The following is a 27,986-nucleotide window of genomic DNA, read 5'->3' on the forward strand; positions in this document are numbered from 1 at the left end:
CTAGGTGTTTGTTCTTTTGCTTGTGAAATTTGAATAATGTGTCTGAGATTTTCATTTTTCAGCTGTTATGAAGATGTAGTATTAACTTGGTAGGTTTGCAATAAAATATGTAAAAATTTATATTCAAGGGACATGCTGTTCTTCCCAGGAACAGAACTAAGACAACAGAAGAAAAGGATCGTAAGACAATATGAGAGGCTTTCTGCCTTCTCCTCCTCTCTCAGTCCTGCTGAGGGACGGAAACACCTCGAAATGGTGGGAGACCCACTGGCCACTGCAGGTGGAAGAATGAGAAGAGAGAACCAGCTCCTGGGCCGGTATAGACCCAGGATTATAAGAACAGAGCCACTCCTGTAAAGAAAATGCCACCTACCTGCCGGGAACATCCCTTCTCTGTGTTTGCCTGCCCAATCGTTATTTTTCGTAGAAATCGGTCATTTGTATCCAATACTGAAAGAGAAGAGAACAGATTATTCAATCAATGAACATGGACTGGCCGCCCAGTGCGTGTCTGTGCCAGGGAAGCAGTGGAGAGCAAGAGACAAGGTCTGGCTTCCATGGAGCTGACATTCCAGTGGATAGACACAGAGAGAGATCAAAGAAACAAGAAAATATCAGCCAGTGCTAAGAGCCTGAAGAAAATAAAGCAAGTGATATGAGAGAGTGTGTCAGGGCGGTGGTGGGGTGGGATGCCATTTTTGACTAGGCAGTAAGGAAAGGCACTTCTGAAGTGGTAACTTTTTACACTGAGACCTGAGTCACAAGAAGAAGCCAACTGAGTTTCTCAAAAGGTTAAACATTGAACAATCATATGACCCAGCAATTCCACGGCCAAGTATACATCCAATAGAACTGAAAGCAGGGACTCAAACAGATACATGTACACCATGTTTGTAGAAGCATTGTTCACAAGAGCCAAAAGGTGGAAACAACCAAGAGTCCATGAACAGAAGAATGGATAAACAAAATGTGGTATATCCATACAATGGAATATTATACAGCCAAGAAAAGGAATGAACTTTTGATACATGCTACAACATGGATAGATGTTGAAAATATTACGCATAGTAAAATAAGCCAGATACAGAAGGACAAATACTATGTATGAGGTACCTAGAATGGGCAAATTCATAGAGACAGAAAGTAGAACAGAGATTACTAGGGGCTGAGGGGAGATGGGAAGTTATTGTTTAACGAGTACAAAGTTTTTATTGGGGATGATGAAAAGGTTTGGGGTGTAGACTGTGGTGATGGTATAACCTCTGTAAGCCTTGTGAATATATTTAATGCCATGGATTACACGCATACAAATGGTTAAAATGACATGTTATATACATTCCACCACAATAAAGAAAACAAAATAAATAAAGTAGTATTGGGGGGGAAGAAGTCAATCATGTTTCCAACAGGCACCAATTATCTTTATTTTTTTCCATTGGCTTGTTTGAATTGCACTGATTTGCATTTTGTTTGTGAAAACTGGATTTGGTTTAGTGAAAACCAAATTTACAACACCAGGAAACAAAGGCAGAAAGACAGAGAGTTCATTGATAATTTATGTGGCTTCAAATAACAAGCTGTCCACACTGACAACTTAGATCCAATCTATTAAACATAGAATAGGGCACTGACAAAAATGGTGACAAGAATTATGTATTTGGGGACTAAAAGCATCTGTAGGATGAAAAATGTTAACCTTTCCTTTCACACACAAAATACCAGCAGACTTGCCACCCTGTCGACCTCTGTTGTGCCCTCACTCAGCAGCTGCCAGTCTTTTCCTCTATATAGAATACACCCTCTCACACACACTCAGACACACTAACACACTCACACAGACACTCAGACAACACTCATCAAACCTTCTTTATGATCTTAAGATAGAAGCAGAGTACATACAGAGAAAGGAATATTCTCAATGTTATCACTAGCTAGTACTTATTCTCCAAGACCTATGGTACAGTCATATAAAGCAAAAACGTTTCCTATGCTCACGTGGAGTACACACAATCTTGGCACAAGATTGCTGTGATCGTTTTATTGGAAATTCAGCTGTTTTTTATTTAGCAAAGAGAACACAAACAAGCCAAAAAAAAAAAAAAAAAGTTGGCAAAATCAACTATAATCAGCAGCAGCAAAAGCCCAGCTGTGCGTTTACCCTGGCCGTGGCAGAGCAGGCGTCTCACCCCCCCTGTGCTTCTGATGTACAGGGAAAGAGACATGCGACGTGCGAAGTATCAGCAACATGAAAGAGAAGACACGTGAAGACTGAATGCTGACACACGAGAGAGAGAGATCCCAGGAAGTTACCCTAAGTTAGTGATACATAATGCCTGGCCTCTCAGTGATGGAGCTAAAGGTGGAATGAGAAACATATTTATACATTTCAGGAATATTTACTGAGGGCCCAGCTTGTGGCAGGTCCCATGTGAGCTGTACAGGGATTCAAAGACGAACAAGACATCAGTCTCTGATCAAAGGCGTTCACCGGCCAAGGGGAGGTATGGAGAGCACAGCAAGTGTGCAGGGGGGGAGATCTGACTTTTCATTCATTGCTCTAGACGGTCCCTTGAGTAATACAGGGCTGATTATGTCTCGAGGAACACGCAGAGCGTGCCTAATGGCTAATTACATAGGCACCACCAGCTCAGCATCTGGGTAGCACAAGGTACTACACCAGGAGCAGGTCAGCGGGAGAACTGTACCCGTTCCCCAAAAGGCTGTCGTGTTGGGAACCAGTAACCTAATGTCAGTCCACTGGGGGTGACTGAGGCTTGTCGGTCCTCGGTCTAACAGCCTGTGAGCCCCCGGGGGGGTTCTGATGCTCAGGGAGGGAGGGCTGCGGGCTCCTCCAGGAACAACAAAAAGGATGGAAGTCTACTGTTTCTTCTGCCTATGTTAAGTGTTTCTGGAACAGTCTACAGCCTCCCAGTTCCACCCCCTTACCAGGCACTCACAAGGCCTTTAAGCTTCTGAGATAAGGCATAGAATGAAACAACCATCAGTTAGATTTCTCACACGCTGAGAGGAGAGGAATGACTATTAATATGTGACATCCATACGGTCTGAGAGGAGGTTTCCAGCCCCACATGGTCCTTCAGTGTCCCCTCTCTGGTTATCAAATCATATAAGCATCTAATCTCATCATAAAGGTTACACTATTTCTAGCTCTAAGCCCATATTGCCTTAAAAAAAAACTCTACTATTAAATGACCTCAATTCATTTGATCAAGAGTTTTATTTCTTATATTAATTCATGGGCATAAGAGCCAAACTACTTATCAAATGTCATCCCAAACTCCTCTGACCCAGGCAGCTTGTCTAGAGCAATAACATTTTCTTCACTTTCATGCCCTAAACAATAATGTGATTCTAGTATTTATCTGGAATAATTTTTTAAAGATGTCACTTCCATTAAAATTGGTTTGCTATCGCAGTACACGTCAGTCTCCTTCTGCACGCCAGCCCCAAGTATAAGGGATCATGTAGCCGTTCTTTTCCAAGACCCACTGTGTGAGCCACTGCCCAATTTCTGATGGCTGCCTTGCCTGGAACCACAATGCAGATGTGGAAGAAGGCCCACTTGTGCTAAAATTTCTCTTTTAGCATATCCATACACCAGGTTCAAAACCTGCATGATTTTTCTTTCATAAGTAAATCTCCGAAAAAGCTTTAAAGAGTAACACCAACTTGCAAATGCCTTGAAAAAGTTGACTACGCATTTTGGATATAATGGTATTATAATAATTAATCCTCCCAGTTACAAAAAAAAGTAGGCTTCCCAATAAAATGCTGAAAATATTCATGTCAGTTATTAAAAATCATGTTGGTCTGTTCAATAATAGCAGTGCCTTAAGTAAGTTGTGGTTCATCCACGAAGGAATATTCTAGAGCCATCTAAAATTACTATCACAACAAAGAGCTAACCAAATGGAACATGTATATTATGATACAAATGAAACTAGTAGGGTATAATTATAATTGTAATTAGACAGAAAACACAGATATACACAAAAACTATGAATAGTAGTTTTATTAGTATAGTAAGTATAGTATTCTTCTAGACATTTCCAAAATCTTTATAATGTTATTACTTTTATAATTAAAAAAAAATCTTTAAAAGATTCCAAAGAGATTTTACTTTCCTTTAGGAGTTTGGGAGACAAACACACACAGAACAACCATATCACACAACTATTACCACAATGGCGCCTATGACTATTTGGGGAGTGCTTTTCAGTCTGGAAAGTACTCTCATGTTTCAGTAGGGCCGCGCAAGGGGGAGGCTGCTATTATTACTCCATCCTAAAGATGAGGGACCTGAGTAAGTTGTTTGTCCAAAGCTGCACAGCCCATAAATGGTAGAGCCAAGATTGGGCCTCTGGTCTTGGTCTCTCCACCTTGCTGATTTCTTCATGAACCGGTTCTATGGATTCCCAGGAAGCGAGCTTCATGAAGGGGTGGACTGAGCTGTGTCTGGGAGGGCCAAGACAGGGAGATGGGGTGGGGACGGCTGGACAAGGGTGGGCAAACGGACAAAGGCAGGTCTGTCTGACTGGAAAGCAGACAGGGAGCAAAGGTACATGGAGCCACACGGTGGTCCTGAACACCCAGCTACGTGATGGCGATTTTCCCACACGGGGTGGAGGCTTCTGAGCAAGGAAGGGACAGGACGACATCTCTATAACACGAGCCTACTGAACTGAGAGATGGAAACGGAAGCAACAAAATCTATTAAAAGGTAACCGCAATAAGTCAGGCATCTGATAAAAATGTTCTGGAAGTTGGCAGAAATGGGCCATGTGGTGGGGAGGCCTGAGAATGACATAGAGAGGGTCAGGAATACGCACCACCTAACCCTTCTGTGGCACCTTAGGTTGCATCAAGTTCAAGTGCTATTACCACGTCCCTTTAAGTATATGTTAGCATCTCCACTTGCATCTCCAAGAGACCCAGGCCCAGAACATGCACGTGACTCGCTCAGGGCCACGCAGTAAGTTAGTGGCAGGGTAGAGACACCCACTCAAGGCTCTAGACTCCACGTTTAATGCGTCTCCCACGGTCCCACCACTGCAGAGGGCAGTGTGGGGGAAGGGAGGGTGACACAGCTAAGAGGGGAGCGGAGAGGCCAGGATGGAGATCACAGGAAGTCTCTCTACGCTGCATTTGAAGAGTTAGAGGATATTCTAGTAGTGGCGGGAAGCACGTCCCAGACTCAGAGAAAAAATTCAGCACAGAAAATACACATTCCAGAGCTGCTTAGAGTTAGTGGTAAGGAAGTGAAGGGAAGAAATTAGGATGCTGGGTAGGGAGGGCAGCGGGATAAATAAGGGGAGACATAGACACTCAATTTTTTTTTTTTTTTAATACAAGAGGCCAGAGAAGAAAGAGACAGAGGAGACAAGTAATTTTCCTTGGAAATCGGGAAGAAGTGGGAGTGGATGGGACCAAGCCCAGACAGAGACGTTGGTTTAAGAAGGGCGCAGCCTTTTCTCCTATTCAGGAGGCAAGGATGAGAGAGAGGAGGTAAAATAACAGTGACTGAAATAAAGGGAGGGATCATGACATACAAGCTGGGAAGAAATAAAATGATGCATCTGTGCAACTGATTTGAGAGCTTCAGCTGGAACATGTGTCATCCTCCTGATGCAGCCATCAGCACCTACCTCTCTGCCACGTGATGGTGGAGGGGTCGATGTCGAGACGGGAGAATCTCCTCATTTCCTCTTCTGTCAGTGCACTTGGATCCGTCTTATTTATTCCCAATTTCTAAGGATTTGGAAGAAAAAACGTGATAGGTTTTAGAAGGAACAGAAAGCAAACTGGAACTAAAAGGGTCTCTCTACCCTTATTTTCTCTGTGACTAAAGTAAAGCCTTTTAAAAACCGAACTTTGAGTAAATTGTAGGTTAGGCCAATTCATAAATGCCTAAGTCCAAATATCTCCTAAATGGAAGACACTGATATTTGTAAGCTACCCTTAAAATGACAGCTCTGAAAATGCAGTGCGGTTGACAGCACACAAAGAACACTGCTTGCTGTCTGTCTCGGCCTGAGGCCCTGGGGCTGCTCCACAGGGTCTCCGTGTGCTGTGCTCAGAAGGGACACTGCTGTCCACATAAACGATGCTCCAGTTCATTAGTTCTGCTCTCCAAATACAAATACCAATAATTCAAATAAAGTTTATGTCTATGTTTTCAAAACAAGTTATTTCTAATTCACTGAGGAAAAATTAAAACTTGTAACGCATCTATCTCTGTAAAGGAAACGTTCTAAAAAAGTGGTTTTTAGTAAAGAAGTATAAGAAAAGAATCTGGGAAACAGAAACTATACATGTTGCAGCTGCTGAGGATAGCATATTGTGCATTATTCTCCACAAACTAAACTTGGTTCAGTAAGAGGCAAGGGGGTGAATTTTTAAAACCAATTACTACCAACCAGTGGCTTGTAAATTATACCAGTAGAGTTGTTTTTTAGTCTCTGAAAAAGAGCCAGGGGAAATCAAGGCGATTAGTAGGATAAGGAGCAAACAGCACTGGAAAATGATAATATGGACAAGAATTAAGACCACTTCCACAAGTACAATCTTAGTATCTTGCTGCCGCAAAAACTGAGGTAGATGAATTTTCAAAGGCTATATGTTATTTCCTAGAAATTTAAGAAATTTCATGAAAGACAAGAACTCTTGGAAATTCTGATTTGTTAGTTGACTGGGGTACTCTAGATCAGAAAAGCAGTCCTCTCATTCTACACAGGAAGAAACAGAGAGCTAAAAAGGTGAACTAACTTGCCCTCCCGGCTCTTTGGCGCAGGATCTGGTCTTAGGCTTCTAGTTCTGTGCTCTCTTGGCTGTATTGTTTTGTCTTTTTAGACTTTAACACCCAAAAGAGTATCCAAAACCAAAATCAAATCAAGTTCAAAATCTCCGGCTTTGATGATTTTTCTGGGATATGTTCTTTTTAAAGAATCACTAACTGGAAACTTACTTTCAGCCGAGCAAGCTGAATTTTTGAAAATTCTCGGACACCATTCACTGAAGGAACCAGTCGATTATACAGAGCCTAAAAACACAAAACAAAAATAAAACCCCACACGAGCTTAAGGGCCAACCATGAACTTGGACAATTCATAGGCTATGACAAAGTTCATTACATTTATAACCAAACTGTTTAGATTACAGATCCTATTAAAATTCTTGGCTAATATGAACAATGCAGACTTAAGTTCTGTCATTTTAATAAATCTGACTAGAACTGAAATAATGCACATTGCAAAGAGTTTATGTAAATATATATTTCTTGATCTACAGCCTTATAACTATCAAATTAGTATTAATCTGTATTTGGCTTCAAAAACCTCCGTGGAGTTACTTTAATTGGAGGTAGTCAGGACCCTTGTAAAATGTGCCAGAAAGTCTCACTTTTATCCGTGTCCCATATCTATTAGGAATTAGCACCTGGCACCGTGTCCCCTTCAGGTGGGTGATTTACATCTCAGACTGCTTGCATCTGAAGCTCAACAAGTGGGTCTGTCCTCTTGAACAGCACATCTAGGAGAGCTGCATGTAATGTTAGAGTCTAAAAAAGATCTCTCTCCAATCCCCTTAGTATAGACCAGAGATTGGACCTATGGGCAGAATGAAGAGAACTGGTCTACCAACCACCTTCAAAACTAAAGACTCATCTCTCAAAGATTATTTGGCTTGAAAAGTACAACTGACACAATTCACCCAACAACTTGGCAGTGGTCATAAACTCACTGGAGAATCTGAACAAAGTATGGATCTTCTCCTCAAGAAATAAGGACATATATAAAATTCACAACATTTTGAATAAACTTTTCAGAAAGTTTACAGACCCCAGAATTTTTTCCATGAACTCCTTAAGAATCCAGGAATCCCACGATAAGATGTCCAAAATGGCCACAAGAAGCCTTTCTCACCTTATCTGTTTGAGTGTTTTCGTGGAAAATCCTTGTGTCGATGGCAGCGGCCAGCAAGTTATTGGCAGCAGTGATGGCATGGATGTCCCCAGTCAAGTGGAGGTTGAACTATAAACAACATGAAAACATCTATCTACTTGTTTCAAACAACCATGGCAGTATTCAAGGAATTTCTGAATAAATAAAATATGCTAATTATATATCCTTAAAATGAGCTAGGTCCACAAAACAGCCTAAATTAGAAAATCAATGTCAGGGTCTTCCACTCGACCATAAAGAACACTTGAGAAGACTCTCTATTGCAAATTCTTCCTTTCTTAGGTTAAGGGTAAAACAATCTGATGGACTTAACATTGGTTTCCTTATTTTCATTGACTTTTATGCATTGTTTTATGATTTAGAAAATAATACTGTATCAAATGTACTTTAGAATAAGGCAGGGAATAACATAAACAGCAACAACAGAACAACATAAGATTCGACAGAAAGTCTCAGAAACAGAAAATACATCACCCTCACAACTCTATTAATTCTGTTATTTTTCTTCCAGTCTTAACGTGCACACAAGATTATTTGTAGAGTCAGCATACTTATAATTTAGTACCTTCTTTTTTAAAGAACTTACATTCTTATGTAATCATCTTGCTTACGTATAGTTACAGTTTATAGGGGCTGTATAAGTGAGTAGATGTACCAACATTTTTCCGTCTCCTATGCCTAGATATTTAAGCTGCTTTCACATTTTCACTTTTGCAAAGAAGGCTACAATTATGAAGAATACAAGCCAGTAGTTTTTTAAAAAAATTAATTGCTAATAAGCAATGTATTTCCAGCAGTGTGGTCACTGGGTTCAGGATCTTGATAAGATCACCAAATTGCTTTTTGAATGGGTTGAAGTGCCACCTGCAAAACATGAGTAGATCGGTTACTTCAGAAACAGAGTAACTTTTGAACTAAAAATATAAGTTAATTTAATAGTCGAAAAAGTGGTGTTCTAAGTTGCACTTCTCTAATCTCTTGGAACGTTGAACATTTATATTTTCTTGTTAAAATTTTATTTTACTACTTATAAAATACATGTTCACTAGAAAATATGAAAAATTACATGTCTATTTATTTTATAAAATATATTTGTAATTTTAAATACCGATATTATAACACCATAATAGCTTAGACCTTAGCTTTTACACCTAGTGTTATTACTAGCATTTTTACATCACTAAATAGTCTTCAAAATGTAGTTTACTTGATAGTATTATTAAACATCTAAGATTGTTCCAATTTTTTAATGCTACAAACTAGGTGAAGATAAATGGTTTTAAAACTAAATCTTTGCCCGTACATCTGATTTTTCCTTAGGTTAAACTAAAAATGAATTTATTTGGGCCAAAGAGTATGAATGGTTTTAAGGCACATATTTCTAACTCCATTCCAGAAAAGTTTTATCGACATACACTTCCCAGCAGGGTATAAGAGTGGATTTCAATCTCTTTGCCAAAACTTGGTATTATTACTATTTTAAAAAAATCCAACTCTGTCAATTTGACAAGTCAAATGATAACTGATAGTAGTTTTAATGAAGATTAATTTGATTATTAGTGAAAATCAACAACCATTGGTTAGTTAATATTTCTTTTCTGATGTTTCTTTTGAATCTTGTGCCCATTTTACAATTGGGGTATATGTTTTCCTTTCTAGCTATTTGATACCCACCTGGACGTCCAGAGGCCCCAAACAGGACTCTCTTCTTCGGACCACTGTCCCCCTACACCACTACAGTTCAAACCTCACACGCATTACTCCCCCAGTCCTCCATTTCAACAAATAATTCTATCGAGTTGCTCAATTTAGTATCCTGGATATAAGCCTTGAATCCTCCCCTTTGCTCGCCCCCACATCTAATCCTGCAAACATGTCTAAAATCATCATCATCCTTTTTTCCATCCTCATTGCCACCATCCTGGGCCACGCCACCACCATCTTTCCCCTGGGCTACTTGTGTAGACTCCTTACTGGACTCCTCGTGTCCACTCTGAGCCTCCATCAATCTATTCTCTGCACAGAAGCCAGAGTGAATTTTCCAAAATCCAGTTTGCATCATGTTAGTACCCTGTCAAGATGCCTTCAATGGCTAACCATGATTCTTCAAATAAAATCTAGCCTCTTGGCCATGGACTGCAATAGCCTGAGAGAGGTGGCTAATTTCTCTACTTTATCTCCTTCACTCCCTGCTGGCCCACTGGGCTCCAGCCACGCTGGTGTCCCCTGGTTCCCTGAATAGGCCAAGCCCTTTCCTGCTGCCTGGAATGCTCTCCCTCATTCTTCACAAGGCTGGCTCCTTCTCACCCTTCAAGTCTTAGTATTTTCACTTTTAAGTCCTCATCTGGAATTTATTCTAACATTTTCTGTGATTATTTATTAAATAAGTATCTTCCAGTATGCACTGTCTGTTCATGGTGCTCAGTCAGATATCTACTGAGTGTCGGGCACTGTGCTCAGAGCTGGGGATAGACGGATGAAGAAGACACGAGAGGCCCTTGAATTTAAAGAACAAATTGCCTGATTGTGTTTGGCCTACTCAACTATCATGAGGTTGTTCCAACTATCTTTTGCCTTAAGGTTGGCCCAACTCTGAGCCATGCAGCTAATGCCATATGACAGCAGGACACCAATGCCTTTTCAATGCAGTCATGTGCCATATAATGACGTTTGAGTCAATGACAGATGGCATATACCATGGTGGTCCCATAAGATTAGTACCATCTCGCCTAGGTGTGTAGCAGGCTATACCATCCAGGTCCGTGTAAGTGCACTCTATGATGTTCACACAACGACAAAATCGCCTAATGAGGTATTTCTCAGAACGTGCCCCCGTTGTTAAGCAAGGCATGGCTGTATTTGCTAGCTAAATCCTGAGCCGTAGTGGGCATGCCCCTTGTACTCCATCCTCAACCCGGCCTCCTGGCCCTGGATCTTCCAGGCTTGCGGACGTTACTCCAGCTCCACCAGACGCGAGGTCGGGGCTGTTTCTCTCAGCAAGGCCTTGGACTACTCTTTTTCACTCCCACCTCCAATTCTTGAAGATTATCCACGCTTTCCCTTGAGCGTCCCTGACACCTAGGCCTCTATGGGTAAACACCACTCCTCTTCCTTCAGCAAAGCCAAAACATATTTCCCAGTGAGGACCCACCATGTGCCAGGCACTCTGCTAAGTGCCGGGGTCTATGGCCTCTAACTCACCACCACTGACCAAACCAGATGGAGGCAAACACAGAGTATGTGGGGATCTGTGGGGTGGAACAGAATCTAGGGAAGTACAAGCTGGGCAAGAAGAGCAGAAAAGGAAGAGAAGAACATTCTAGGCACGTGAAGAAGCTTGGAATCCAGAGGCAACAGGGCAGGAATCTACAAGGAATCGATAGGATGGAGGGGGGATGCACACAGGCACCTGAGACAGGGAGGCTGGAGAGAAGGCGGGGGCAGCAGCCCACGAGGACCTGCCATGAGATGCTGGATGGAGAGTGATGGAGTACCTACTGAAATACACTAAACAGGAAAGTAACCTGCTCTGACTTAAGTTTTAGGGAGCTTTCTCGGGACCTGAACTAAGAGGCTGATGCAGAGAGTAGAACTGATAAGACCTAGTCACTGGTTAGATACAAGAGATGATGGAGTGGTTGTGCAGGGTGTAGAAAGAATTCTTGGATAAATAAGAATTTACACCATTGGCCCTTTTTGCCCATTTTTCTTTGGAACTATTTGATTTTGGAGTCTCAATTTACAGAACTGAAGAGTCCAAGTCTTCCTGAACTTGGGAGTATAAAAGATGACTGATGAAGATAAAGGTTCACATCCTCTTATCCAGAACCACTGAGGCAAGATGAGTTTTGGGATTCAGAATACTTTGGAATTTAAGAAAGGTAGAGTGATGGACATATAACTTATTTATAAAACACCCCAAGCAGGATCTAGGTCAACATTCATTAATCAAAAGCAATATTTCTGCAGCAAAATATATGAAAAGTCACACCAAGAGACATCCACAAAATCCATAAATAGCTCATAAGAGTAAATGTCAGGTTTTGCGACCAAATGAGTCATGCAAACATTTTTGGTTTTCTGAGTCTTTAGGACTTTGGGGGGTTGAGGATAAAGGACTATGGGCCTGTGTTCATGGGAGCACAGAAAAAAGGTGTCAGGAGGGAAAAACAGTGGCACGTGACACGTGTCTCTTTGCAGTCTTACCTCCTCCATGGGGATGACCTGGGCATATCCGCCGCCCGCGGCTCCTCCTAAACAACAGAGCAGGCACCATTTGAAATGAGTCACCAAGTACAGCTGCACGGGATGGACAGAGCCCTAGGGACACAGCTCCCCAAACCCAACAGGGAGGCTTGTACCCCCAAGATGAAATAACAACAGGCAGTGAGAAACATTAACTGTCAATCAAAGCAGAGCAGAAGGGGACAAAAGTTCACCCTATGTCCAACTATGCAATTTAAGGACTGTGTTTTTTCTGTTTAAAAAAGGACTAGGGCCGGCCCTGTGGCTTGGTGGTTAAGTGCGCGCGCTGCAATGCTGGTGGCCCGGGTTCGGATCCCGGGTGCGCATTGAGGCACCACTTCTCCGTCCATCCTGAGGCCGAGTCCCACATACAGCAACTAGAAGGATGTGCAGCTATGACATACAACTATCTACTGGGGCTTTGGGGGGAAAAAATAAAATAAATAAAAAATCTTAAAAAAAAAAAAAAAAGAGTAAGAAAAAGAAAAGGACTAAAAATAATACAGCAAATGTCAGTACAGCAAAACATATATCAGCATAGGAGATTATTTTATCAATTATTATTAGATCTATGTGGCTACGCTTCAGCTAATTTTCACATGCATGTAAGTATCAAAAACTTTGTTAAGCGGCCGGCCAGGTGGCGTAGTGGTTAAGTGCGCGCGCTCCGCTGCGGTGGCCTGGGGTTCGCAGGTTCGGATCCCGGGCGCCCACTGTCGCACTGCTTATCAAGCCATGTTGTGGCAGTGTCCCATATAAAGTAGAGGAAGATGGACACGGATGTTAGCCCAGGGCCAATCTTCCTCAGCAAAAAAAGTGGAGGACTGGCATCGGATGTTAGCTCAGGGCTGATCTTCCTCACACACACACACACACACACACACACACACACACAAATAAATAGTTTAAAAAAAAAGAAAACTTTGTTAAAAAAAAGTCCACCTGATAAACTCAGACTAACCCATAATAAACTTCAATTTAGTTTAGATAACAGTAGATAAGATTTGTCATGCTGTTTCACCCTCAAAATAGTAAAGTTATTAAATTAAAAAGTCTTCTCTTTCCTAAAACAACGATACCTTCCACGTGCATACCACTTTACAGTTTACCCTGCTTTTTACAGGCCATCTCATTTGGTCTTCACAACGACCTGGTGAGCCCAGTCCTATGAGCCTTTTTACATTTTCACAGATGTGGCTCAGAGAAGTTGTGACTAACTAAAGGTCACACAGCGGTAAGAGGTGCAGCCATAAATAAAACCTCAGCCTTCTTGCTCCAAGTCTAGTGTTCATTCCACTACATAATGTATGACATTCTATGAGTTATCAATACTTAATGAGTTAGGAATCATTAATATTTCTAACAATAATATAAATACAACACTGCTAAAACCCACAACGTGCCGAGAAGGAACAGTAATCGCAGCAATAAATGCTATTGTAAAGTGAGCTGAAGAATGATTCATGATAAATGAATGAAGAAAGAGGAGTGAACGTGAGGGGGTCAGATATCAGCCCAGCCACGGCCACAGAGGAATTTCATCACATCTCTCTGTCCACAGCCAGTCAGTTCCCAGAGCCCCTGAAGCCCCACACGGCAACTCTGATGAGACGAGACTTAGAGCCCAGCCCAAAGGGCCTCTAACTGTTTGGATGGAAAGCCCTTCACCGTGGCTGGGGTGATAAAACACCAGTACAAACTGCAGCTTCAAAATCGCTTGGCGGGCCGGCCCCGTGGCTTAGCGGTTGGGTGCGCACGCTCCACTGCTGGCGGCCCAGGTTCGGATCCTGGGCGTGCACCGACGCACCGCTTGTCTGGCCATGCTGGGGCCGTGTCCCACATACAGCAACTAGAAGGATGTGCAGCTATGACATACAGCTATCTACTGGGGCTTTGGGGGAAAAAATAAAAAAATAAAAAATAAATAAAATTTTAAAAAAATCGCTTGGCAAAGAAGGTACCGATGCAACAGAAAGCTTCTGTGCTAGGTCAGAGTCCTGAGCAAGAGCCTCGCCATTGTTCGGGGGAACCAAGGGCTCCACTGAACCCCCCTACAGCTCCCTCTGGGGGAGGACCAACATGGGTGACCTCCACGTACTGAGTGAGCAGGAGGGGTGCATGTAGGGAGGGAATGCACCAGTTCCTCTGATAAGCCTTAACTCCACATCTGCTGATGTTCTTTTTAAACTTGTCTCCTCTGAAAATTTCGCTCTGAAAAATACACTAGTGATTAAATAAAGTACCTTTAACTCCAAAAGTTGGTCCTTGAGAAGGCTGCCTCAGACAGGCAAAGGAGTTGATGTTCAGGTGTGCAGTCAGCGCCTGGACAAGCCCAATGGTCACTGTACTTTTCCCTTCTCCAAGAGGGGTGGGTGTGATCCTGGTTTGGGGGGAAAACGTAAATTTAATAATACTTCCTGGAAAACCTACACAAAATCAACCCATGGGGGCTAGCCCAGGGGTATAGCGGTTGGGTTCGGCACTTTGCTTTGGTGGCCCAGGGTTCGTGGGTTCGGATCCCGGGTGTGGACCTATATATACACTGCTCATCAGGCCACGCTGTGGCGGCATCCCACATGCAAAGTAGAGGAAGACTGGCACAGATGTTAGCTCAGCGACCATCTTCCTCAAGGAAAACGAGGAAGATTGGCAACAGATATTTGCTCAGGGCCAATATTCCTCACCAAAAAAAAAAAAAAAAACACCTATGAAAAATCAACTAAAATCAACCTACGCAAAATCAACTAAATCAGAGGATATTGGTAGAGAACATACTAGTCCAAAATCCAGTTAATAATTCAAATTTCTTGGACCATATGGTCTACCCACATCACATAGGCCGTGCTTAAGCTAAAGTCTAGATACAGACACATCTTTGCCAAGAGACCAAAAAAAGTTATTCGGCAGTGGTGCTAACAACATTATCAATGTCGCAGCTCCCTCAGCCTCCACCACGGCGAACAGTAGCAGCAGTAGCTATGGCAGCGCATCTGAACGCAGTGAGGGACTCCACGGACATTCTGCTTGAGATTTCAAGAATTTTGAATACTGGCTTAGTTATGGAAACTCTGTCTATTTGTGTACGGCTTTGTGAACAAGGAATTAACCCAGAAGCTTTATCGTCAGTTATTAAGGAACTTCGCAAGGCCACTGAGGCACTCAAGGCTGCTGAAAATATGACACGCTGACTTTCTGGAGAAATCTGATGAGATATGTCAAGCTCTGCAAGAAGATCTGAAGACTGCACTGGAGTCAGGAATGTACAATGAAATGACCGCATGCAGCAGTGTAGAAACATTTTCCTTTTCAAAAGAATTATAAAACCATAGCTTTATAAATCAGTGGCAAGTGGCTTACAGAGAGAACTATCAGATGTGGTTGTCACATCTTTTTTTTTAACGGCTCTAATGCTTCAGCATTGCTCTGTTCATATTTATGTATTCCTTATTTATAGCTCTGATAGCTTTAATTTTCTAGCAGTCTGTCCATCAGCTGTGCACATCTGCCGTGCCTGGGTGAAGTATAGTGGAACTCATCAGTAGTAATGTAGTAGCTATGACTTGTTGACATTTCCATTATAAACTTTAATTTTGAATTGTTTATGCATAATAACTGTGGATGTATGTTGTTTGGGGCTGCAAGGTGACAGAGTTTCAGCCACCATTTGTGAATTTTGGTTTAGATTCATTATATCAGAATCTTGTTTTATAAGAGTCCAGAAAACATTTGTTGTAATCTGCTCTTAACAAAGAATATTTAGTTTTTTAAACACAAAGTTTGACTGGCAGTTAACAGCATGAACCAGATCATTTTTGTATTGATTGAAAAATAAAACTTCAAGAAATTTAAAAAAATAAATAAATAAAATAACATTATCAACGTCAAGAAATGGCATAGAACGATCCACCAAAATGGTTTAAATAATTAAGCGGATGTTATTTCTTGCTGATGGGTAATTTAGCATCCCTTCTGCCAGGGCCATTTGCTGGGGGCATATTGTGGGCACAGGGCCTAAGTCAACGGTCCATGAGTGAGTGAGGCACGGCCAAACTCTCAGGATTGGAAGGGATTCCAACATCCCCACTGGTCCACCTCCTTCTAGATATCAGTACCCAGGGGTGTAGCCGCCATGTTTGAACACAAGCAGTGATGGACCTCCAGGGTGGCCCATTCATTTCCAGACAGCTTTTACAGTCAGAAAGTTCTTTTTCCTAAAGAGGAGATGTCTGCGTTCCTGTAGCCTCCTATCTCTTGGAATCAGACACGTGAAGCCCACCCCCTTCCAATACCACAGCCCCTCAAACATTTGGAAAGAGTAAGTCCAAAGACTCTCAGTGCACTAAGGCTCTGAGGAGCTGACTGCTGACTGCAAAACCCTACAAAACCAAACATCACAGGTTCACAGCATCATGGTGTTAGGCAATAGGACGGGTGTGTGTTACATTCCCAAGTGAGGCCTCATAAAATAGGTACTTAGCATACTCTAACCACAGTAACAAGTTTTAAAAACCGTCATTTGGGCCTCCAATTTTGTCTTCCGTGAGTCAAATGGCGTGAATCAGGTTGTCTAGGACACTCAACCACAACAAAACTGGTGATCGAGTTTTCTGACATACAAAATCCAGTGATGTGACCACAAAGAAGTAACGCCCTCAGGTACTATCTCAGACCACCACAGCCAATCCAAATATTCATTAAGTACTACTATGTGCCAGGCTACTAGACCATGGGGACACAACGACGACCATGTTGAATGCTATCGCTGTCCTCACAGAGCTCATGGCTGATGGGATATGTGCCCAGACAAATCAGCAATTACAATGAATGTGATAAACACTGAGACAGAGGGATAGGACAATTAGACAGTATTATGAGAGCACATGGAAGGAGAATCGAACTAGATTTGGAACATCAGGGAAGGCTTCCTGGAGGAAGTCACATCTAAGCTAAGATCTGACAAATGAATAAATATTAGCTGGATAAAACTGAGGGTGAATGTGGAGCAGTTAATATGCTAGGCTTTGTGCTTTATATTTATTGGATTAATTATTTTTATCTCCATTTGACAGATGAGGAAACTGAGGCACAGGGAGTTTCAGTAACTTGCCCAAGGTCACACAATTAGTAAGCAGAAGAGCCAGGAATCAAATCTAGGCCAAGTCCCCTGACGTTATTAAGCGATTTCTATGGATGGAAATCATTAACTATAGCAATTTAAAGCATGGCAATGAGTAAGATTACTCAGTGACAGTGCGAAAAAAGATAAGGACAGAACTGCTAAGAACGTTTTCTCCCAAGGAATAGTCAGAGGAGAGACCAAAGGAAACTAAGAAGGAGCACTAGAAAGTTACAGAAACTGTGAGGAGGAGGCAGGGGCGTGACAGCGGAGTCTTGGAAGGAAACCAAGAAGTGTCCACAGGGTCAAATGCCTCAGGGTCTGAGGCCGGGTGAGGTCCAAGAAGTGGTCACTGGTGACCTCTGTGGTGGGGAGCTGGTGAGCCAGCCTGAACTCTGCTTGGTGAGGTCAACCTCAAACTCCTCCAGCCACACGACACTTGGTCGACATGAAGATTCAGAGTCACAGGAAGGTGTTTGTGCTTTGAGTCAGCTTTCTACTTCCCGAGATACGACATGAATAAAAGCAGTTAACAAGCCACAGGAATCCCAATCTTACCACAGCCTGTGAAGAAAACGCCGTGTCAGAAACAGGGTAGTGGAAGTACCACTCTGAGCAGTTACTGTCTGCAAAGGACTAGGTGGTTGACTTCAATGTGGCACATGAAGGATTACATTTTTATCCCCACGGAGATGGTAACGCAGCTACTGGAGACAGCCCAAAGCAGACACGCCCAGAGATGACCTCCTCAGAACTTCAGCTAACCATCCAACTCTTAATTAGAAACACAGGGCTGCTTCGCTTTCTGCCAACTAATACAATTCAGGAAAGTCAGAAAGTAGGAAGTATTTATGAGGAGCAATGAAAGGAGAGCTCCAATAAAAATTTACTTCACCTCATTCCTGCATTTGGTATCAAAGTTTGGTTTAATTGTTGTCCCAGGATCTTTAGCTCGGATTCCAAATTATCAAGTTGACTTAGAAAAGACCAAGCGCCATGTCAACCTAATTTCTTTTTCCGTAAGAGCTTCAAGTTTATGGAGAGGGAATGGTAATTTTTGTTCATTCCTTCCTCAACTTCTCCCAGCAGACTTATCTGCTCTTGCTGATATCCCAGAGCATTTATTGTGTGTTTACGATATAACTTTTCAGAGGACATTATTATAAGATTCCTGACATGTCTGCTGAAGTGAAGGACTATGCCCATTCTCCTCGCACTTCTGTCACCTGTCCAGGGCACTGAGGAGCAAAGAACAGGTGACAAAGGAATGATACCTTTTCTAAGACAAACATTTATTGTCAACTACAGTGAAAATTTATCGAAGCACTCTGTGACAACTTGGACATGATCTAGAAGAAGTTTACCATTTACTCAAAAGTCCAAGAGATCGCTTACGCAGAGAGAAGTCACAAAACTCTGAACCGCTCTCAAAAATCTAGAATCTTGTTCAACACTATTATTGTCATTAGCCATGGGTCCAACCATGAACTCCAAAACTATATGTTAGCTTATATGAACATATATCAGCCATCCCAGGCATCTTCATGATTTGGAAGGTTTTTAAAAAGCCTGGTATTATCTAGCAATAAACTCCCTAGTCCGTTTGGTTGTGTTTCCCATCACACTTGACTGAGTAAATAGTTCCAAGGCCCTGTCAGTAGTGGTTTCTACTAAATTCTGCAAGAAGTACAAATAAAAGAAAAACTCACAGATAGTTAAATAGTTACCCAAAATTTCAGAAAAGTTATTTTTACACTGACCAAAATAATGAGTTGAAACATTAAAAAAAAAAAAAGAAAAAAAATCAAATCAGGTATTTGGCTCTCTACAGAAAAAAATGAAGTGACATGAATGATTTTCATTTTTCTTTAATGGGAAATTCAATCTACTCACAGACCGCTTTGGGTTTCTTTTTTAACTGCTGTGTCCAAGCAATTCAGAGGAGTTCTAGAAACTTCTGCACAGAAATCGGTAACGGACCGATGGAGACCGATCCTGCACACACATTCAACGCCCTACAGCTGCACTCCGAGTCAAGTTCTCAAACAAATTCCTTTTCATTAGTGTAACTGGGAAAATATGTAAAACTCAAGAGCCCCTCAGATTTTTCTGGCATATTTCCTTGAACAATTCCCAATACTTCTCATTTTGTCAGGCAAAGCAAATACAGTGATGTGTAGGTGTAAATACCATGCAATGTGACGCTGATGAATCACAGATGAGTCCGATAGAGTAAGAAATTCTCAAGTTTGAAGAACAGCTTTTTAAAATGAATTAATCTGCTCTGCATTTGGGTTATTAATAGTAAAAGATTTTTCTTGAAAATCTCATTTTATATTTTAATCCCACTGATGATACATTTAAATCACATTTATACATACATTCAAATGTACAATAATATACTGTTATTTAGGTTTATTGAAAAATTACTCGAGTATTTGAATTTTAAAGCATGGAAAAGGATTTGTGTTATAGTATTCAGAAAAAAGGCAGGACACAAAATGGTATTTATGGCATGATCTCAATGCATAGACAAAATCTTGAAGGAAATATAAACAATTTTAATACTTCTGAGTAATGAGAGATTTAGTTTTCTCCTTTCTTTTACTTCTCTTTATGTTAAATTTTTATACAATAAGCTGATATTTTCAGAATAAAAAAGCTTTCTGGAAAAGGAAGCGATTCTCCATTTAATGGAGGGGTCATATATATTTTTAAGGAAGTTGCAACAGCGTGTATAATGGTTTGCTAGTGTCATTTTTACTTTTTACTGACCAAAAGTAAACATATGGAAGTGATTTTTATTTCAAGTGAACTCTTCATTTTAGATTAGAAATAAAATGATAGCGTTCTAAACTGCTCTCAAGCATCCAGCCATTAAAAGATTAGATAAACATTTGTTGTGTTCATGGGGGAAGTTTATTCCTCCCTTATAGAATACACTGTGGCATGTATTTTCTAAAAACCATCAAGCTCTGCTAGAGATGCATATGTATCTCAAAATCCTACCCTCACAGCTTTTTTTTTCAACGCAGTTGAAAAGAACACAATTTAATTTTTGTTCCTTCATCAGTCTTTGTTAAGTAAGGGAACTCATACCACAATGTTGGAAAAAGAATGTTGATCTCTTGGGGTTAAATTTGTACTTGAGAACTCAGGTTTAATTTTCCTCTACAACGCGGCAGCCTGGCTTCTTCAGCTCAGTTACACACAGCAACGCCAGCAGAGAGACGGTGTGGAGGAAGGTTCTACTGGGTACGGACAGACACGTAGCCGTAATCCTAGGTAGCCATGCCAGCGGTCACTCTCTAGCAGGTGGCTGGAGGCCAGGCCGTGACATACGATGTCAAGGTAGAAATCTGATGACAATACCATCAGAGCTTGTGTACAGAAGTATCACTTCTGTGATCCCAGCTAAGGCCACGGACATGTCTAGATCTGCTTTTTTATTTCCAATACTGACAAGCCCAAACCTGAGTAAATCACAGCCATGCCATACGAAAAACTCCTGCAGGATTCTTCCTTTGCAAACTGCGAACACACCCTCCTGAGTTTTCCTTAGGTCTTCCTACCCTAAACAAGGTGAGAAAACCAGCAAGATCACCTAAAGCCTGGAAGAAGAAAGGCAAATCCGCAGACAAGACGCTAAAGTTGCTTCTGAAGTTCTCAATGTCCAAGAGTTTGTTTATTCACTGCAAACAAAATTGCATGGAGCATACTTCCATAAAAGTAACACTGACTAGATGTGTGCTGCAAACTCTGGGCCCCAGGAGTCCCCCCCAGGCAGCTGGCTCCTTTCACGGATCTGTCCCAGAGGACGCCTGCAGGCGGGACCAACGTGTCCCCTCAGCAAGGAGCTTTCCTGCAGCTCTGTTACAGGGACACTGGGGTTGGGGTCCTAAATTGGAAAGGACCCCATTAGGGTCGGGAGTCCAACTGTAAGTGAGCTGGGAAGCCTGAAGGAGAAGGCTTAAGCCACAGGCAACTGAGGTGCTACAGCAAGGGATGAATTCCTTAAAACGACAGCTGCCGAGTGACTCTGAAAGATTCTGGCTGTCCGCTCCTCTTACAAAACCATAACAGAAGGAGATAAGGAAAGAGGAGGAGGATGGGGGGGAAGGGGGAGGGAGAGGAGACATGAAGAAATTATTATGCCATTAAAGAGGTGACACTATGGATGATATCTTGCTTTATTTGTTGTTTTAAAAAACTGAATTCACCTCTAGGCATTTTTCCTAAGGAGACACTGGCCAAATGCACAAATACGCATGCCCAAGGTTGTTAATGTCAGTGCTGTTATAATGGCCAAAAATGGGAAAGAACTTCAGTGTCCATCAATAGAGAATTGGTTCAATGAATTATGGGACATCCTTATGATATTTTCAAATCACTTAACTGCCTCAATACACTTGAAGAATTAGAAACATGCAGTACTATCAGCAGTTTAGTCACAGCAGAGCCTCTCAGTGCTAGGAAAACGTGTAAAATGGAATCCACCCTCATCCCAGGCATTTTTACCACCCCCTGCCCCTAGGACCCCCTTCCACAGCACTTTAAGAATCTCAGCTGTGAGTAGTGGAATGTTATGTAGTCATGAAAAAGGACAACATAGCTCTGTATGGACTCACATGGAGCCAGGCACACGACACACTGTTGACTAATCAAGTCACCGACAGGACAACATGTGTAGGATGACCTCATTTACGAAATCTGTTATCAGTGTCAAGATGGTCTCAAATGTTAACAGCCGTTTCCTCTGGGTGGTAGGATTCGGGATGTTTTACTTTCTTGTTTATACTTTCCATATTTTTGGAATATTTTTACAATAAGTATGCATAATTTTTATAATTAAAAAAGAAATAAAGCACTTAGACTAATAACGAAATATGTAAAAACAAAGTTAATGATGAGACAAGTCCAGTTACAAGAAATGTCTCTGCCTGTTAACAAACAGATTTTTGAGCCTCAAGCCTTGGCCTCTGTATCATTAGCAAGTCCATGTAATGCAATTTCAAGACAACAGAGGAATTTATATGGTCTCTTGATGTTCCCTTAGGTCACACTGAACGAATATTTGAAATCCCTTGTTTTCTATCATTTTTCAGCTAGTGAGTGTATTTCTTTTTTAAAAAGAGAGAAAATAAAGCAAACAATCTTTTTCACAAGAACTGCACATTTGCCTTTTATAAAATGACCAACCAAATGAAAATGGCCAACATTAATTCTGAAATGCAAGAAAAGAGAAATAATGAGTTTTTGTAATGCAAATACAACAATAAGAAAGATTAATGATACTAATAGAGAAACACGAGTTTCACAAAATTATCTGTACATTTTCCATTAAACTGTTTTTTTCTAAGGAGAACACAACAAAAACTGCTGCTTCGTTCAAAATATTTTACCTTCAATTCTTATTTTGATTTTTATCATGAAAAACTAAATGAAAAATCCAAGGTGGAACAAGGGTGATCGAAATACATTATGAGAAACAGAAAATAAAGGGCTGGATCGGGAACTCCTTTTGCTTTATCTTTTGTGGAGGAGACTAATTTGTTTTGCACTGAAAATAAAAACTTACCTCATGTCCAATGAAGGAATGCCAATTGAAATGGACAAAATAACGTCACATTTGAGAAAAGGATGGATTTGAGGGCTGTGACGACAGATATAAAGACAGAAGAGAGTTTTATAAACATGTCTTCTTAGTAAAATAGATTTGAAAAGTAGTCTTACCCAGCCACTAAAACATATTTTCCATCTGCTTGATCCTTGAACCTCTCCAGCAGGGACAAACGTACTTTGGCTTTGCTTTTGCCGTAGATTTCAATTTCATCTGGAAGCAATCCTATCTCCTTGGCAAGGACATCCACGGCTTTTGGAGTCTGTGCTCTTGAAATCTCAATATCACTGGGGGGAAACACATAAGAGGCAAGAGTCTTCTCAGCTTAGGTGGTCGCTGCTCGAGTGAAAAACAGCCAGACACCATGCCAACAATTAAATCAGTGCAATGGCTTTGTGGTCCTTTCTCCCAAGTAGTATTAAGCACAACTGCTAACAATTAACGTGCATGAGAAAATGGTACATTTCTTTAGAGAAGCAACTCTTAAAAACTCATAAAGATCCTAGAATTCTGCCCAGGTACAAAGATAACATCTACATCATAAAAGATGAAACCTGTCTATTATAATGTGTCCAAAGGCCTCTTATAAGTATAAATCCATTGCAGAGTACGATGCTTTCTGTGGGTCATCACTGTATTGGCTAACCACGAATAGATGGGCTATTGCATAATGCTCTTACTGGGCTAGCCTCATGCGTCCCTTGGCTATTCAAAAATGTGGAAATGCTATTTTGTTTTATCTATGTCCATACTTTCCCTCTCTCTTTCCTATTTCAAGTCCAAAATTGTATTCCAAATGTTTAATTAATTACATAACTGTCGGTAAATGGACCTAGTGCCCAAAGCTCAACTGCAGACACAGGAAATTTTAGGAACCCCCGAGTGTTGCTGGGCAAATGATTTAACTCTTCTATTTTACTGGCAAGATGAGAACATCCCTGCTCATCTTACAAGAGTGCTATGAACAGCAGCCTGTGCTGAGCTTCTCAGAGACAGCCTTGTGGGGCTCCTGAGCTCAGCCATTTCTCTTACTGGGGGTTCAGGCCATCCATCTGTCTGTCTGAAAAGCTGTTAAAGTGAGACCCAGCAGGCACAAGCCAGAGCTTGGGAGAGCAGGCATCAGACACTTTGTCTTACAGGCTGCCTTCTGAGAAGACAGCACTTCCCTGACTCGTCCTGGAACCCTTATTTGGGGGCAACAGCAGTCTCTTTGCAGTGGGCGGCTGATCACCCTCTCCACTGGCAGGCAGCCTCTCCTCTAGTATTTTCCTGTTGCTACAGCTGACAAGCTACTCTCAGCCCCCATACTACCCTCCATGAACCCACAGGCATCTGACTTTGGTGCAAGAGATAACAGTAATCCTATCTCCAACCCCGACTTTTCTGAAGGGCACTAGAGCAGCTTGGAGAGGGGAGAGAGCATGCTTCAGGCCAGACGTGGGCTGAGCTCTGCGCCTCCAGTCAGGTAGTAATCCCTTCCCCAGGTTCGCCTGAATTTTCCTTTCCAGTTCTCCTCCCCGCACTGCGTCTCACATCTCTGTCTACGCTCCTACTTGATTTTTGCTTTTCTGGCTATATTTTTTTCTTTCTCCCCTGCCACAATCTCCTACATTGAAGAGCCCACTCCTGGAAAATCCCCAAGGTTTTCTCTTCGCTACCTAAAGAGTGATAGTGACATTATTTTGACTTTTTGGGTGATTTATAAACTACTCAGCCTGCCTTTCTTTCCCCAGTGGCTCTAGAAGTCAAATTTGGTTAAGCAATCAAAGCACTTTTTCCCCCAAGTAGAAGTTATTTTGATTTATACAAAGATTTTGGTACACGATTTGGCGGGGTCCATCTTAATTTTTTTTAGCTCCCTCTAAGGAGAGTTGACTCATTTACTTGTAAAAATCAAAGTCCTATAACAACATAAGTAACTTCAAAAAATAAGATATTTGATGAAACAGACTGTACAACCTCAGGGATGATACTACAAAGAACAACATTCCTTGGAACCCATGTATTGATGAGCACAGAAGATGAGTCAGATGTTTAGTCTATTTCAGGGGTGAAAACATAGCCTGGAGGGTTTCACCAGCCTGGTGGGTATAATCAGACCATAGTGTTCAGCTGACTGCCCAAGGAAACAGAGGTCAATTCTAAAAAGCAACTGGTTATCAAGTGAAAAATTAGTCAATTACTGGAGGGTTTATCTACTGACACTCTGTGTATCCCAATGCTGGTGGACGGAATCATGTGGGGATGGGCTGGCATGATGCACGCCCTGCATGAAGGGGCCTGGGCCAATTCACTGGAGGGGAGGCAGCCAGAGAGGACTCATTAGGAGGCTGGAAAGTGCATTTCTCGGGCTCAGATACCATATCTAACTAATTGCTCTAAATCACATGCTGAGACTATGTCCTGCAGTCTGTATTTCCACATTTATACAGACAGAATATGTAGCTTACACTTCATTAAATACCACTGACGAAAACACCCATCTGGACTCTCACAGAGCATCCTGTCACATAGAGGATATCACCACATTCTGATGAGAGCTGAGCTCACTTCCCACAGGGAATGGAGTTTGGTTTCACTGATCATTTACCCCCCGAGTAGAAACTGACCTGGCCCTTAAGACCAAGCTGACATGTGTCTTGGGCATTTCTAACACTAAAAAGCATATTCCAAATATTACATTACTGCATTTTGTCAAATCCAAGATGCCATTATTTTGTGGACCGCTAAGAAGAAAAAACATTGGCATTAAATGCAGAATACGTCATCAACGGTAATGTGCCTCCTGATTCCAGAAACGAAAAAATATGCATCCTAGGATTGATAGAAGATGGTAAAAATGTTCATTATTACTTATTTTGGAGGAATTGATAGAAAAATAGTGCAGCAATTTGATTAGAGAAAATTATCTACCATCAAAGCCATAATACCACGAGCTGTGTCCCCACCCAATGGATAACTTCGGATATCTAAGGCCCTTTGGTGAGCTGACGTCAGTATACACAAATCTCCCGGATACCTCGGTACGGGGGAGAGAGGCTGAAGTTTCAAGCAGTGAAGTCGCCACCTGGTGTACTGCTGCTCACGAAGCCATCTCCTTCCACTGTTGACTACGTTCTTCAGTAGGGACAGAAAGGAAGGTATGTCATAAGTCAAAGCTGACAAGGGCCGTATCTAAACTATAAAAATATTGGTTGGGGGTGTTATGCCATGAAAAAGATTATACAGTTGCACCATAACCCAAGTGAATATCAGGAATAATTTTATGCACGTGTAATTAAATTTGTAGGTTTGTCTTAAAAAGGAAAATGTGAGCTGCCGCACCATGAAAATAGTTTAAGCATTCGCTAAAGACATCAAGTACATGGATGAAATTATATTGGCATGTAATCTTCATCTCAATTAGAAAAAAAAAATGAGGAAAATAGGAGATTGCATGAATTATCAGCTTCCAGATCCAGCTTCCAAAATCTGTAACACCATTTCAAGTACAATCCTTCTACAGTTGATATAACAGAACAAGCAAATTGAATCATTAAATAGTGATACCAGACACATACACAGAAATATATAGAAATAAAATTTGGCTTGAGTTGAAATGTAACACACAATCCTTACAGAAACATATTATATGCCATTTTGAAGTGAAAAGTTATAATTGTGTATTACCATGTGTGTAGGAAAGAAAGAAACTAAAACTTGCTTCTGTTTAATTCTAATGTGGCAGAATTAAAGGCTCAGGTTTCTTCACTGCTATTTAATGCCACTGCTGGCAGACACCACCATGGCAGGTTCCAGCACCAACAGAACACGAGAGCTGGAGATCTTGGGCTTTAGGTCACATAGATGGTGGTGGTTCAAAACGATGTCCACAGATTCTTTAATACTCCTGTCTTCAAGAGGTGAGCCCAATTCCCCTTCCCTTGAATGTGAACTAGACTTGGTGGCTCGCTTCTAGCAAAGAGGAAAAAAGCAAGTGGTGGCATGTGACTTTGAAGACTGGGTCATAAAACCCACTGCGGCTTCCTCCTTGCTCTCTCCTCTGGATCACCTACTCTGAGGGAAGTTAGCTGACACGTTGTGAGCAGCCCTGTGGAGAAGTCCAGATGATGAAGAACTACAGCATCCTGCTAATAGCCAATGAGGAATTAAATACTACATGCCAATAGCCATGTGAGGGCGCCATCTTGAAAGTGATCCTCTGGCCCTAGTCAAGCCTTCAGATGACTGCAGCCCTGGCTGATCTCTTTTTAAAAATTTTTTAAAATAATTTTTGTTGTTGTTGTTGAGGAAGATTCGCTCTGAGCTAACACCTGTTGCCAATCTTCCTCTATTTTGTTTGTGAGCCCACAAGACAGCATGGCCACTGAGATAAGTGGTGTAAGTCCATGCCTGGGAACTGAACCTAGGCCACAGAAGCAGAGCATGCCAAACTTAATCACCAGGCCACCGGGGCTGGCCCCCCCACTGATCTCTTGATTTCAACCACATGAGAGATTCTGAGCCAGAACCATCCAGCTAAGCTGCTCTCAAATCTCTGACCCCTAGCAACTCTGAGATTACAAATGTTTATTGTTTTAAGTTGCTAAATTTGGGGGGTAATTTATTACATAGCAATAGACAACTAATAACGAACCCTGCTTTGGGTCACTCCCTCACACCTCATGCGACCAAAGGCAACTAACAATTTTTCTGTCTCCATTTCCTCATCTCTCAAATGAGAATAACATTATCTCACAGGATTGTGAGAATTAAATGACATTACGTGTGTACGGTATTTAACAGTGTGTCTGCTAAACAGCAAACACTCGCAAAATGTTAGCAACTATTAATCAAAGCTCTAAACTCAAAAATTCTCAAACAGCTGTGCCAAACTCACCTGGATCCGCAGAGCGGCAGCAAGGAGACTCACATCATCGTCTGCGACAAGACCACCAAAATGTACCGCGGGAGAACCACATCCAAGCTTCCCTGTAAAAAAATTGAGAAAAAAAGGACTGTCAGCATATTGGCATTGATAACCAAC

The 27,986-nt window shown here is 41.6% G+C and overlaps 1 protein-coding gene across 4 annotated transcripts in view; it reads right to left on the minus strand.

Moving 5' to 3' along the window:
- The window catches only part of MTHFD1L (methylenetetrahydrofolate dehydrogenase (NADP+ dependent) 1 like), a 209,955-nt gene that overhangs the window by 133,580 nt on the left and 48,389 nt on the right, over positions 1-27,986 (minus strand). For all 4 annotated transcript variants that reach the window (XM_087425142.1, XM_087425144.1, XM_087425145.1 and 1 more), the window contains 9 exons: positions 27,840-27,931; positions 25,980-26,077; positions 23,074-23,247; positions 14,468-14,604; positions 12,186-12,232; positions 7,941-8,048; positions 6,986-7,060; positions 5,667-5,769; positions 374-450 (listed from right to left, as the gene is read on the minus strand). In XM_087425142.1, coding sequence (XP_087281268.1) covers positions 374-450; positions 5,667-5,769; positions 6,986-7,060; positions 7,941-8,048; positions 12,186-12,232; positions 14,468-14,604; positions 23,074-23,247; positions 25,980-26,077; positions 27,840-27,931 — 911 coding nt within the window. The remainder of the gene's footprint in view (positions 1-373; positions 451-5,666; positions 5,770-6,985; positions 7,061-7,940; positions 8,049-12,185; positions 12,233-14,467; positions 14,605-23,073; positions 23,248-25,979; positions 26,078-27,839; positions 27,932-27,986) is intronic.

This window comes from Ceratotherium simum, chromosome 38 (assembly GCF_057802395.1).
Source record: "Ceratotherium simum simum isolate JZ-2026a chromosome 38, ASM5780239v1, whole genome shotgun sequence".
Taxonomy (NCBI): Eukaryota; Metazoa; Chordata; class Mammalia; order Perissodactyla; family Rhinocerotidae; genus Ceratotherium; species Ceratotherium simum.